Source organism: Xyrauchen texanus, chromosome 10 (assembly GCF_025860055.1).
Source record: "Xyrauchen texanus isolate HMW12.3.18 chromosome 10, RBS_HiC_50CHRs, whole genome shotgun sequence".
Taxonomy (NCBI): Eukaryota; Metazoa; Chordata; class Actinopteri; order Cypriniformes; family Catostomidae; genus Xyrauchen; species Xyrauchen texanus.
The window spans coordinates 17,240,371-17,253,992 of NC_068285.1; the positions used below are offsets into that span (position 1 = coordinate 17,240,371).

Below are 13,622 nucleotides of genomic sequence, written 5' to 3' on the forward strand. Positions count from 1 at the left end.
GGCCGTGACTCTACTCTGAAATAGCTAGATAGAGAGAGAGAGAGAGACAGAGAGAGCGTTGCTGTGGGTTACCACTTCATAGAGGAGGCACTCTTCAGCAGTCTTTTTGCAGCAGACAGAAAATTGTTTTTTTTTTGTGTGTGTATTTACTATTGTAGAGTTTGAGTGGCGATGGTGTGTCAGTGAGAGTGTGTGTGTGTTTCTGCAAAGATAATGACCAGGTTCTGGAGGCTGAAGCCCACAGGTCCTGTCATTCAGCGCAACACAGATCATGTCACAAAACAATGTGAGCCTTAAGGTGAATGTAAGTGTTTTCAAATTTGTATTCATGAGTCGATTTCTAATTTTGACAAAGAGAGATGCTGCATCAATCATTGAAATTCGAGAGAGAAATATAAATAAAAAATCCCCAAATTTGCTTTGCTTTCTGTCTCTCACAATCCTACGCATTGAGCTGGATGAATATTCACAATGTATTTACAATAATTTTGCTGGCATTAATAAATTAAGCAATATCAACAAATATTGTAATCATTTTATTGATTTTAATGGTTTAATAGATTTTCCCATTATTGCGTTTTGTGAGCATTAATACAGAAATGTTTTAATAGCATCTTCTAATCATCAATAGCAATAATGGCATTAGAGTTGGTAGGTTCTATTCATGTCTGTGAAGAGCCTGTTTTTTTATAAAGTATATTGAATCTACGTGGCATCAATGGTTTGGCACTGGCTTTGATTTGGCTGAAATGATGGTTCCTCTGACAGAAAAAAATAAAATCACGCTTTCAAGCCATCTCAGAGCAAATACATAAATATCGAAACAGATTAAAAATCATCAAGGTACACATTTTCAGGTATGTCACCCAGTCCTTCTTATGCAGTATATGTGCACACACAAATGAACCCTTATTTTAATCTCTCGTCTCATTATTCCACCCCAAAATAACCCAGTTCCAACCCCAGTCTGACAGCGGAGGTGTGCCAGGGGCACACTGACACATGTTTCACAGATGTTTGGTTATGTGGTGTGATTTTTAGATCAGTGCAGAAGCTTTATATTCTCAGAAAAGGCCCTGCACTCCACCCTGTGGGCCCCTGCATGACTTTATGAGTCTCCCTAAAGCTCAGAGCGAGCAGGCGGAAAATGGCTGACGGAGAAAAGAGTTACACATGTCAGAGTTTTAATGTTTTTAATGTTTAAAACACAACACCGGTGTGTATGAGTGTTACGCATTACAATACACATACTAAATTCTACATACACTACCAGTCAAAGTTTCGACATACTTTATTTTGTCACAGATTGTATGTTTCTCATTATCGAAAGGCTTATGCTTAAAATGCTTGACATTTGTTTTGTTGACAAATTCAAATTGTGCCTATGTATGAATTTCTTTTAATTTAACTGGAAAATGAAGGAAAAACAGCCAACACGTGGCCAGAATACATAATTCCTTCAATACATTTCGGGTGGATGCCTCATGAGGTTAGTTGAGAAAATGCCCAGAGTGTGCAGAGCTGTAATCTAGGCAAAGTGTGGCGACTTTGAAAAAGCAAAACTTTCAATGTGTTTTTGTCATTTTTACTGTAGACCACTACATAAATACTGTACTTCCATTTGAGTTAATTCAGGTTTGAATACATTATTATTCTAAATAAAATAGTGATAATAATAATAATAATGAGTATGTGTGTTCAAATGTTTGACCACTAGCATCTGTTTTGTGGACAAACACATTCATGTTTCATGCACACACAAATAATCTTTCAAACATTAACAAAGACACTTGTATATAATAAACTATAGAACTGGTCCTTCAACAATCATCAGAAAACTGATTTATGTAAAAAGATCAGAGGAAAGCAAGATTTCCTCTGAGTAACAACAGAAATACTTAAAAGCTCTAAGCTTGAAGGGATATTCCGGGTTCAATACAAGTTAAACTCAATCCATAGCATTTGTGGCACAATGTTGATTACCACAAAAATAATTTTTTAATCATCCCTCCTTTTTTTTTTTAAAAAAAGCAACAATTACAGTGAGGTTGAGGCATTTACAATGAAAGTAAATGGGCCCAATTTTTGGAGGGTTTAAAGACAGAAATGTGAAGCTCATAATTTTATAAAAGCACTTACATTAATTCTTCTGTTAAAACTCATGTATTATTTGAGCTGTAAAGTTGTTTACAATCGTCATTTTTATAGTCGTTTTAGGGGTTGCTGACATTACTTTGTCATGACAACTACAGTAAGTTGTAAAATTGGCTATAGCTTTTTGCAGAAAAGTTAAGTGATTTTATAACAGTAAAATCATGTTAGCACACATATTGTTTGCATCTTGTGGCTATATTTTGAAACTGTATTTTTAAAGTATTTTAATGTTTACGGATTGGCCCCCATTCACTTAAATTATAAGTGCCTTACTGGAACCCAGATATTTGGGGGTGGGTCATTTTTCCCCTTTTTCTTCCAATTTCGAATGCCCAATTCCCAATGTGCTCTAAGTCCTCATGGTGGCGTAGTGACTCGTCTCAATCTGGGTGGTGGAGGACGAATCTCAGTTGCCTCCGCGCGTCTGAGACGTCAACCCGCGCATATTATCACGTGGATTGTTGAGCACGTTAACGTGGAGACATGAAGGCTTCACGCCATCCACGCACAACTCACCATGTGCCCCACCGAGAGCAAGAACCACATTGTAGCGATCACAAGGAGGTTACCCCATGTGACTCTACCCTCCCTAGCAACCGGGCCAATTTGGTTGCTTAGGAGACCCAGATGGAGTTACTCAGCAATTTACTTTTTTTAAAGAAAAGTAGGGGCAAGTGAAATACATTTTTGAGGAAACAAATATTATGCCACAAATGCTGTCGACTGAGTTTAACTTATATTGAAACCAAAATATACCTTTTAAGGGATGGAATCGCAAAATATGTAAACTAAATCAAGTAATAAAAGACAGCATCATACAGACCTAAAAGAAATTGTTTTTTTAAATCCCATGAACAACAGCCAAATAGTTTCACTGGGACTGATAGTGGATTCGTTAAATGTAAATTCTGTCATTTTAATTCAATTTAATTGAATAACTTAGAGCTTCAATTTCTTTTACTGTTTTGAATCTTTCTCTTTAAGACCTAACTTAGCATTAGTGATGTAGTCTTAGCTTATTTCCCACTTGCTTCAATTTATTTGACATCACTTTGGTAAAAAAACAACAACATCATAAAGTTTGCAATGTTTGAAGGTTTGTCTGCTAAGAACATAAACGTAAAATGGCATAGGAAAGGGAAAGTTTAAGAGCTTTAAGCAAGGAGAGAGAATAAGCAACCGAAGGATGAAAGGAGGAAAGAGGGGACGTCTGAGAGTGGACAATAGCAGCAAGAGGAAACAGGCCAGATGAAGAGATGACTCTGCCAGACTGTTTACTTAGCAGCTAATGATCATCTACAACATACACACAAACACATGAAAAAGTACAGTGGGATACCATGGTTCAGTGATGATCCCAGATGGTAATATCACTGTTCTTTTCTCTGTAACAGTGCAGTGTTTACTGCGCTGTTGTACAGGAGTACAGTACAATGCCGAAAGTTGTTGCTGGGTTGAGAGAAAAATGAGAGAAAAAGACTGGGTGGCACAAAATTGTCTCTAAAAAAATATATTTATATTTTTCATATACTATCTTTCTATTGTGTTGTCCTCGCTAAGAGCATGCAATAACAAACGTACAAATATACAATGTCTTTGAAACCTCTGTCTAAATTGTTTCCAATCTCTGGTAAAGAATTACACGTAAATCAATGTCCCAAAGGAGTTTCTGTAACAATAAACATAGTCATACAGCAATGAGATTGTGTCTGTGGTCTATCCTTTCACAAGCTTCCCTTGTGCGTGTTTGGAGTCAGATCAGGCTCTAAACAGCTGACTGGACCCATGTGTGTTTGTGTGTGTATGTGTGTATAAGCATCTGGAACTAAGATAGAGAAGCAGAACACGCTTCCAAGAAAGTCTAGTCACATGAACATCCTTCCTAGATGATCATATGGCTATACCATATCAAAGGATGAAAACATATATAACTATATAATGCAGACGATCTGCTGTTTATAAAAGTGAAGTGTATAACTTTCTTAATATTAAAATACTTTTTCCTATCCCAGTGTAAAATGCTGAGACAACTGTTAGTAAATCCTTACTTAGTATTAGTAGGGTTATTTCCACCAGAAGAGTGTAAACATTGTGGCTCTGTGGCACTTTTAAAACAATGCTCTGTTTGTTTGGTAATCCCAACCAGACCGACATAACATAACGAGACTAGACACTAGAGAAATTACACTGTAAAGGGAATAATCACGACCCGGCCCCGCCCTCCGCCCTGCCACATACACACTTCACCTTTAAAGCTGTACTATGTAAAACATTTTGGTTACATTAACAAAATGTTATTATTTATGTAAAAAGTACATAAAAAGTTGTTCATAACCCCGTCCTTGTCTTACCCCGATTCCCTACAGACAGCATACAAAAATTATTTTTATTTAGAGCTGTTGGGTCAGATTTGGTACGAAAACGCAGTCATTTGTCCTTGCATGTTTAGGTCATGTCCATAAGCTCAGAAAGAAGGTTCGGCTGTGTTGGAAGCAGGAAGCGAGTGCGACAGCTGTTCATTCAGTCTCAGTTTATGGAGTCAGGACAGCTGCGGCGTGAAATCTGTCTTTAACGGTTTGCTGAAGTTGTTTACCTGCTATAATGCTTGGATATGTTTTCTGGTAGGGTTGATGCAGCTTATTGGTTGTCATGCTTTAATCAATTGAACATTACTCATGTGTACCGATCGCAATGTGTTTATTCGTTTTTTTGTTTGTTTCTTTATTTTTTACGGTGAAGTTACTGTAACATCCTTACTAATATTAATTACTTCTGAATATTTTATACAATTTCTGCAGTAAGGGTTAGTTTAACCCTAATCCTAAATTTGTGTGTGCGCCATTAATTTCTTTTACCTCAGTCACAGAAATGCACAAGTTGTTGTCACTTTCCATTGTCAGAAATTTTATTTATTTATTTATTTTTCCTTATTCATGCTAGCACATCTGTGTTTTTAATGGGAATGACAAAGAGGCTTTTAAGGATAGACGTACAGTCTCTTCTATGGGCTGTACTGCAGTTGAAGTGTTATTGTATCATTCCACAGACAAAACATTTATAAAATACCTTTCCAAGAACATTCAGTATACAAAGAACTCCAGACAACATGAATTGTGGAAAATCAGATGTGATCTAGGAGCTTAATACAGCATTATACCATTCGTGATAGCGCTAATCATCTCTTTACAGTATTATTACTTAATTCATAAAGAAACGATGAAACATTTATTATTGTAATTTTTATTTAGCATATTTCAGCATGTTATTTTCATGTTTAATAAAGTATATTTCATCATTAGTGAATCCTCGTATTGTTTTTTTTATTTAACAGTCTTATTGCATGCAGTGCATAGACCTTCTATTGTAGTATTATGGTTCTCTTGCATTGTCCACTTAGGCTATAGAGTGTAATCGCCGATGCCTAAATCCGCCACTGCCACAACCCATTACATTCAACCACCAGAAGAGCGGTGTGGAATCACAACTCACATAAAGTATTCCTCCACAAGTAACTTGCAGTTTTATGCTTCAACCTCTAAAGGGCCAAATGTTACATTAACAAAAACTGTGTAGATTTAACAAAAACTCACTATCACTAAAATGAAAAGGTTAATTTAGAACAGTGAGAAAAGACTATTTAAGTGAATACTACAGCTTCTAAGAGAGTGTCTGTTTTATTAAACTCCTCCCTGCTGGACTGTTTTTGTTGGAGTCTGGCACAAAAATCACATTCCCTAAAGTGGACGAGTAATCAGAGTGCCAATGCTGTCGACACTCCCTTGAGATGTACTGTACAGATGTAAGTGTGTGTGTGTGTGTGTGTGTGTGATTTCAATGGTATGATCTCATGGAAAGGCTCATAACTGAGGCAGACCTTTGGCTGTAATAATAAGAGTATTTATATAAATGATAATACAGCGAATGCGAGTAACTGTGTTTCAACCCTGTAACTTTATATGGATTTGAATTGGACCATGGGAAGATTTGACAATCTACCAACATGACTAACATTAATCTGAGTAAACGAGGGCTAAGCTTCAAAAGCACCACAGTACGGACTCTTTAGGTGTCATTCTCAGCCCTGTCATCATTCAACCATGTAATCCTACTTCCTCATGTGTCATTGTGGTAAACTGGGTCAAAGATAATATTTAGACTTAAGTTCAAATCTAAGGCAACCTTCAATGATGTTTTGTTCATTCTTTCGTATACAGTGAAAAGGCCCATATGGAATCTGCACACTTTTTCACAATATTTGTATACTGGTGTTCCTTTAACTTTGCACAATTTTAGCACAATGAACTTCAAGAAAGAAACGTCTCATTAAATAATTTTCCACGCTCACTAGTTAATTTAATTTGACTACTAACAATTTCCAACAACGTATGTCACATAACTCATAGTTCATCTCAAGCATGTTCTTCACTGACACTTTTGTTGAGTTGGTAAACAAGGACACCAACCCTCTATGGACACGTTGGAGAATTAATCACCATTGACTTGTAAATTTTTGTTTTTACTCATATAGTCATCATATATATATATATATATATATATATATATATATATATATATATATATATATATATATAAAATCATACATAATATTTAGATATATCAGTTTAATATAGGATGCAAGATTGTGCATTTTATTTTCATATTTAGATTTTGTTAATTTTAGAAACATTTTATCATGTGTACAAATTTCACATTCTATCAATTTATATGATGTCATGAAATTGCACTTTTAATAATGAAACAAGCTGTTGTAAGTGTTTGAAATTTCATACAAATTGAAAGGTTGGAATAAAGGGTGGAACCTAATGAAATTGATATTATCTATATAAATCATTTAATATATATAAATCATATTATCTATATAAATCATATTATAAAAATAATACTTTAAGTGCTACTATATCAAAACTACTATGCAAAAAAAAAATGGTTGAAGATTTCTGTTTGTTGAATTCTTTCATATTTAAAATGTTATCTGAAGTTAAAATATTTAATAATGTATGATTGTGCCTTTAAATATTCACGTATTTACACATTTATTACACTTACTAAATTTTTTTGAGTGTTTTTATATGCACTTGTGCAATTTACATTGAGTTTACATTGATATGTACTGTATGACAAGCACTAAATTGGTACTGTCTCTTTAAGAGAATGGCTGCTCCATGAGCAAGTGTTTGAGGTTGAATAAGTGCAGCGCACATTAACGAGAGAGAAGTTGCATAGTTGTTTTTCACTCATCCATGCAATGCATGATTATAAATAATGTTTCTTGTATCTTTATGATCATCAACTGACTGTAAATAACAGAAAGGATATTAAAAGAGACATAAAATGAATGAAGGTAAGGTGCCATTACCTGATCTAATGAAAAGTCGTATATATTTTACGAGATGGCTATTTCGTATGATTTCGTTCATATGAATTAGTACAATTTTATCACATGCAAATGCCTGGATGTGTAATGTGGAAGTAAGCATGAGTTCCGTGTGCAAGACGTCAAGGAAATGCTTATTAATATTATCTTATCTTATCTAATCCTAACCGATCAGTAGAGTGTGTAAACATGATAGGAAGCTGCTGTATGTGACAGAAACAAGTCATTTCACGTATTACATGTTGAGCAATGTCATTCACTGTAGTGTAAGTCGTACAAATTCATACGAGTGAAATACGAATTAGCCAAATTTAGAAAAGTAATTACAATCCTTAGGATTTCACTATGAGAGTATGTCAGGAGCCTGGGTTTTGTTTTTGGATACAAAATACATGGAACGAAGCAAAAGGAGACTTTTACTTGTATAATGTGTAAGATTTACTGGTACAGATATTTATAATACACATTCTCAAATTCAGATCTACAAGCTCTCGAGTTTTGCAACACTTTTACATTCTAACAGACATCCAACAGGTGCGTTACTGGTCTGTAGCCATGCTTTGAAACTGAGAATGTTGTGAAAACGTTAAAGGCAAGGTCAGTTACATTTCAAGGTGTGACAGGGCGGAGGGTGGAGCCGGGTCGTGATTTTACACACCTGATCCCTTATCAGGCTAATTAAGCCTCTGAGAGGGATAAAGGCCGACTGCAGATGTTGGTGCGAGGAGAGAGAGAGATGTGTGTGTTTGTGTCTTTTGTTTATGTTTTTCATTAAAATATTATTTATATTGTCAAGCCGGTTCTCATCTCCTCCTCTCCATTGAATATCTTTACACAAGGCTTAACTAAAGTGATGAAGACAGCACGGTCACGACACCTCTGGACCCACTGCAGCCAAATAAAGTAAATTTCCTTCAGGGCGCATGCTCATGAGTTGCAACATGCTGTAAAAGACGAATCAAGCTTCCTAATCACCACCTTCTTGTTCAGTAAAAGGATTGCGGCGCTCAAGTTCTTCACCACTACACAGCTCAATCTCTGGCAAGTAATATCTTAATTTTTGGCTAATAAAATTTATATTTTAGTCGCATATCACAAAATGTACTCGCTATGTAGAGGGCTGGTTACACTACTTTTGAAAAAAATACAAAAATTAATTGGGGGCAAAATTGTTTGGTGTCGTGATGCCACATTTGTGGGACAGTTGCAATATTTGAAAAAAAAAAATATATATATATATAAAAATCATTTTCAGACAATCCATATTAAAATGGTTTATGTTTATTTCACTCTGTTTAGATTTTCATAGTTTTAAATGTATAGTAATATGTATTTTTATTATAGATTTTAATAGTTAATCATATAAGAAAAAAGTTGAAATCTGTTAGATTTAATACAAAATCAACCCCTGGGACATGAAAAACACCCTTAAATCTGTATAAGTATGCGGAACATATTTATATGGTTAATATTGGGCAACTGAAGTGTCCTTGGGCAAGACACTGAACCCCAAGTTGCTCCCAATGGCAGGCTAGCGCATTGCAAGGCAACTCTGCTGTCATTGTTGTGTGTGTGTGTGTGTGTGTGTGTGTGTGTGTGTGTGTGTGTGTGTGTGTGTGTGTGAATAGGTAAATGAGACACAGTGTAAAGCGCTTTATAGGAGTACTAAGGTTAAAAAAGGCGCTATATAAGTGCAGACCATTTAAGCAAAGCTGAGAATACTTCCTTCTAAATAGAAGCTGAAAGAATTTTTTCATTTTCCAAAATATTTATAATAAAATGTCTAGTTTTGTGCCAGGGACTATATTTTTAATGAAAGGATGCTACTTAATGAGTTAGCTTAATATAAAATTTTTTTTAAAATTAAGCCCTGTTGTGTGTCTTGTCTAACAACGCTCTTTATTCATGTCTATTTTCACAGTATAGCATAGCCTCTGGTACCCTATACACAAACACAGAAGGGGCAGGGATGTTTTGAACTGAATTATGGGTGTTTAGATTCTGCAGATAATTCTGTGGAATTCTGAGGCTGCAGTTTCTGAGCAGGCCTAGCCATGAGCAACACATTTGATTGCTAAGTTAGCAACAGTGAGTCAGCATTTGTCAGGTTCCAATGATTCACAGTTGTTTGCTTTTGAGCACAAACAGAACTGTGGAATTTATATTAAGGCTGGGAACTAATGAAAGGATATTGTGCATATTATTAGCTCAGGAAGTAATAATAAAAGTAGAAACTGGTTAGATTGTTAGAGAAAACAATTGGGGGAGGAAGAGAGAGACAGGCACAGAGTTTCCTCTTAAAGTGACAGTTCACCCAGAAATGAACATTCTGTCATTATTGTCAGTGCAAAATAAAGGAAAATGATCTTCAGAAAGTTAGCCTCATTTAACAATCACTTTCATTGCATCTTTTATCAATAGAATGAGATAACACTCCATCAGCATTAACATTTGGCAGACATTTCTAACCTAGGTCACTTACAGTGTATTCAGTGTCTGTTTGTGTGCTCTCTCAACTTCGTCTTTTGACACATTAAAACAGGAAGCTAGTCACTTACCTTGTTTTTAGCAGTCATCTTGCGCAGGAAGCTAAGTGTTCGTTCCAGCCGATTTCCTGCTGTATCCTCTTTGTTCTCGTTCCTGTCGGCCTTTATTTGCCCTCTGTCGATATCCCAACCCAGAGCAGCCAGCTCGCTGTCTATACTGTGAACGAGAGAGAAAGTGAAAGCGAGTTCGGACAAACCTATGGAAATGTATAATATATATGTATTATAGACAACTCTGTTTGTAATGAGCCAGGAATAAGACATACCTGTGAGACGATCCTCCAAGGTGGTAGCTCGAAACACTCTCTAGATAACACCAAACAAGACACGAATAAAGTTCTCATTGATTTAGGGAAATAGAATTTGCATTTTGATAAGTACATGACGTAATGCTGTCTACCCAATCTCAGTTTCAGTTATACAAACAAAGCAAAGGAAATATTATACAAATAATGTATCAAAAATACAGATATAAGCTAAAATAATCAAAAAGACAACGAGATTTGCAGTGATTGATAGGATGGAGTAAAGAGAGAGTGCGATAGAAACTGCGAGCAACATATAAACAGAGTCTGAGAAGTATATATAATAGCTGAAATAAACCAATGTACTATATATATTATAACAATATTATCCATCCATCCATGTTTATAAACATATAATATAATATATATATAAATAAATTATAAATAAAACCATTTATATAATATATATAATTTAATTTCATTTATTTGTAATATAAATAAACATTACAACTATTTATAATTATAATTTTTTTTTTACCTACACTGTGAAATAAGAAAATGTTAATAATGTATAACATTTACTGGGTTTTCAGTTAATTAAAAAATTCCAAACACAAACCACTGACCGTGACAGTACGAGCGTGGGCGAGGGCCGGAGCTCATTGGCCTTGGATTCATCATACACAGGCTGGGGGCGGAGACACTGCAGCCATGCATTTGACTGGACTGCTCCTGAAGTGGTGGAAAGAAATGAACCAATAATGAATGATTTGGAGCCAAAAATGTAATCTTTATTGAAAAAAACATTAGGAGTAAGGAAAATACTATAAGGAATTCTTCACCCAAAAATGAAAATTGTCTCATAATTTACTTATCCTCATGTGCATGACTTTCTTTATTCTGCAGAAGTCAAACAAAGATTTTTAGAAGAATATTTCAGCTCTGTAGGTCCATACAATGCAAGTGAATGGTGACCAAAACTTTGAAGCTCCAATAAGATAATAAAGGCAGCATAAAAGTAATCCATAAATCTCCAGTGGTTTAATCCATGTCTTCTGGAGCGATCTAATAATTTTTCAGTGAGAACAGACCAAAATGTAACACCTTTTCAATGTACTGTACAAGTTTGATTACACTTCCTAGTGCTTGATGCATGCACAGAGCATTAGATGGCGCTTTAGGAAGTGTAAATGAGTTTGAAATCATTAACAACAAGGAGACTGTTGCCGTCAAGATTTATAATGAAAACGAGTGATATTTTGGTCTGTTCTCACCAAAATGATTCGATGGCATAAGACGATATGGATTAAACCACTTGAGTCATTCCTTTTATGCTGCCTTTATGTGCTTTTTAGAGCTTCAAACTTTTGGCCTCCATTCACTTGCATTGTATGGACCTACAGAGCTGAAATATTCTTCTAAATATCGTAATTCATGTTCTGTAGAAAAAAGAAAGACATACATATCTGGGATGGTATGATGGTGAGTAAACGATGATAGCATTTTCATTTTTCAGAAACAGAATTAGCTTTATGGCCAAGTGTGCTTACACATACAATGAATTTGTCTTGGTGACAGGAGCTTCCAGTGCATAGCAATACAAAAACAATACAAAAAAAGCAGCAAGACATAGATAATAATAAAAAAAGTATTATACACATACTTACATGCACACACAGACACACAAATACATAGAAACACACATAGTGCAATTCTAATACAAATCTGTTATCTGTTATGCACCGTGCAAATGTAAAAAAAAAAAAAATATTCCCAGAGGAATGAAATGGCAGAAGAAAAGAGGTATATGTGTTGGATAAATCTATAAAAAAGACAAAACTGTGTATTGCACATAATTATTCTCAATGGAATAATTTTAAATGTTCATGAGATGGATAGCCTGAGGGAAAAGGCTATACCTTTAAGGGCTCATCTGGTTTCAAAGATATCAAGTGACAGGTCTTGCACATCTAGTATAGTACAAACACTGGCTTCTTTCCAAACCCCAGTGAGCTGATTATCTAGACAGCATTTTTAGACATCATAGGCACGTGACAATGGGAGCCCTGTATATAGTCGCTACTGATAAAAAATTAACTATTTCACCTTATATTTTTGTGAACTATATGTTTTTTTTAAATATTTATTAAAAAACTAAGTGTTTTCAACTCCTTAGTTTAACAACATGCTAATACATTTAATACGAGGAGCTCTAAATTATAGCACATGTGACTACTGTCTTGCACAGCCTTTCAATTTAGCCACTTATGAGGTTAAAATGCTGCCTTAAAGCTAGCTACCAATCTAGGAGGCAGCTCAACAGAGCCACTGTGCATGTGCTAACCTCCAACGCTGAACGATGATGTTCCTGATACTCCGCTCCAACTTCCTCCTCAGTAAGCGATGTCAGAGAAGCTTGAGTGACAGACCTGTAGACTTCACGAGCTCTCTTTGATCTCAATGCACCATTCAACATCAAGGCCATCTCCTCTAGGTCCAGATCTTCCAGACTCACACTGAGAGAGAGGGAATCTAGCATTAACATTCTAAAATAATAAAACAACATTCTCAAGTTACATTCCGTTGCATATGTCATGAATCAAAACATAGAGATGCATCAGAATATAATAATTAGATTGTGATTTTAACTGCTCCAAACTTGCAAGAGAGAACCAAACAATCCACATCCATTCTTACTGCATGACATACACAAAACAGCAATTATTACTAATTATAGGTCAAACAGTTTTTGTAGTCATGTGCATCTGATGTCTGTCATTACACAAATGCAAACACAGACAAACATACACACAATATACATGTACACTCAAGCATAACATTAAAGTTTTAAAAACTTCAGTCTCACTGTTTCCTCTTCCTTTGGCAATTTAAAGTTGATATAGTTAACGTTAACCGAATATGACCCACACTGCAGTTTAATGTTAGTTACTTACTGCACAGACCTGTGTGTGTCTGTGTGCATGTGTTCGTATTTGAGTGTGAGTGTCCTCCCTGAATACATTGGCACTGGCTGGTAGTGATTACACAATAATAGTCCACAGAATAACACAGTGAAGGCCTTATGTCAGCACAGTCGTTGATGAATGCATGTGTGAGTGTAAGTGCAAGAGTAATAGTAATAGGCAGTAGCATGAAATAAAAATAACTGAGCATACCAGAAAGTATATTAGCTGTATATTAGCAAAAAGTACCATGGTATAACTATGTTTTTGGACATGGTTCCATTGAAATCCCAATTTGTTGGACATGTACTGAAAAACC

At 35.3% G+C, this 13,622-nt stretch overlaps 1 protein-coding gene across 1 annotated transcript in view; it reads right to left on the reverse strand.

The window, feature by feature from the left end:
- The window catches only part of arhgef1a (Rho guanine nucleotide exchange factor (GEF) 1a), a 76,234-nt gene that overhangs the window by 53,306 nt on the left and 9,306 nt on the right, over positions 1-13,622 (reverse strand). Inside the window, exons 4-7 of the mRNA XM_052135975.1 lie at positions 12,685-12,856; positions 10,967-11,072; positions 10,362-10,401; positions 10,108-10,252 (exon numbers count right to left, since the gene is read on the reverse strand). Coding sequence (XP_051991935.1) covers positions 10,108-10,252; positions 10,362-10,401; positions 10,967-11,072; positions 12,685-12,856 — 463 coding nt within the window. The remainder of the gene's footprint in view (positions 1-10,107; positions 10,253-10,361; positions 10,402-10,966; positions 11,073-12,684; positions 12,857-13,622) is intronic.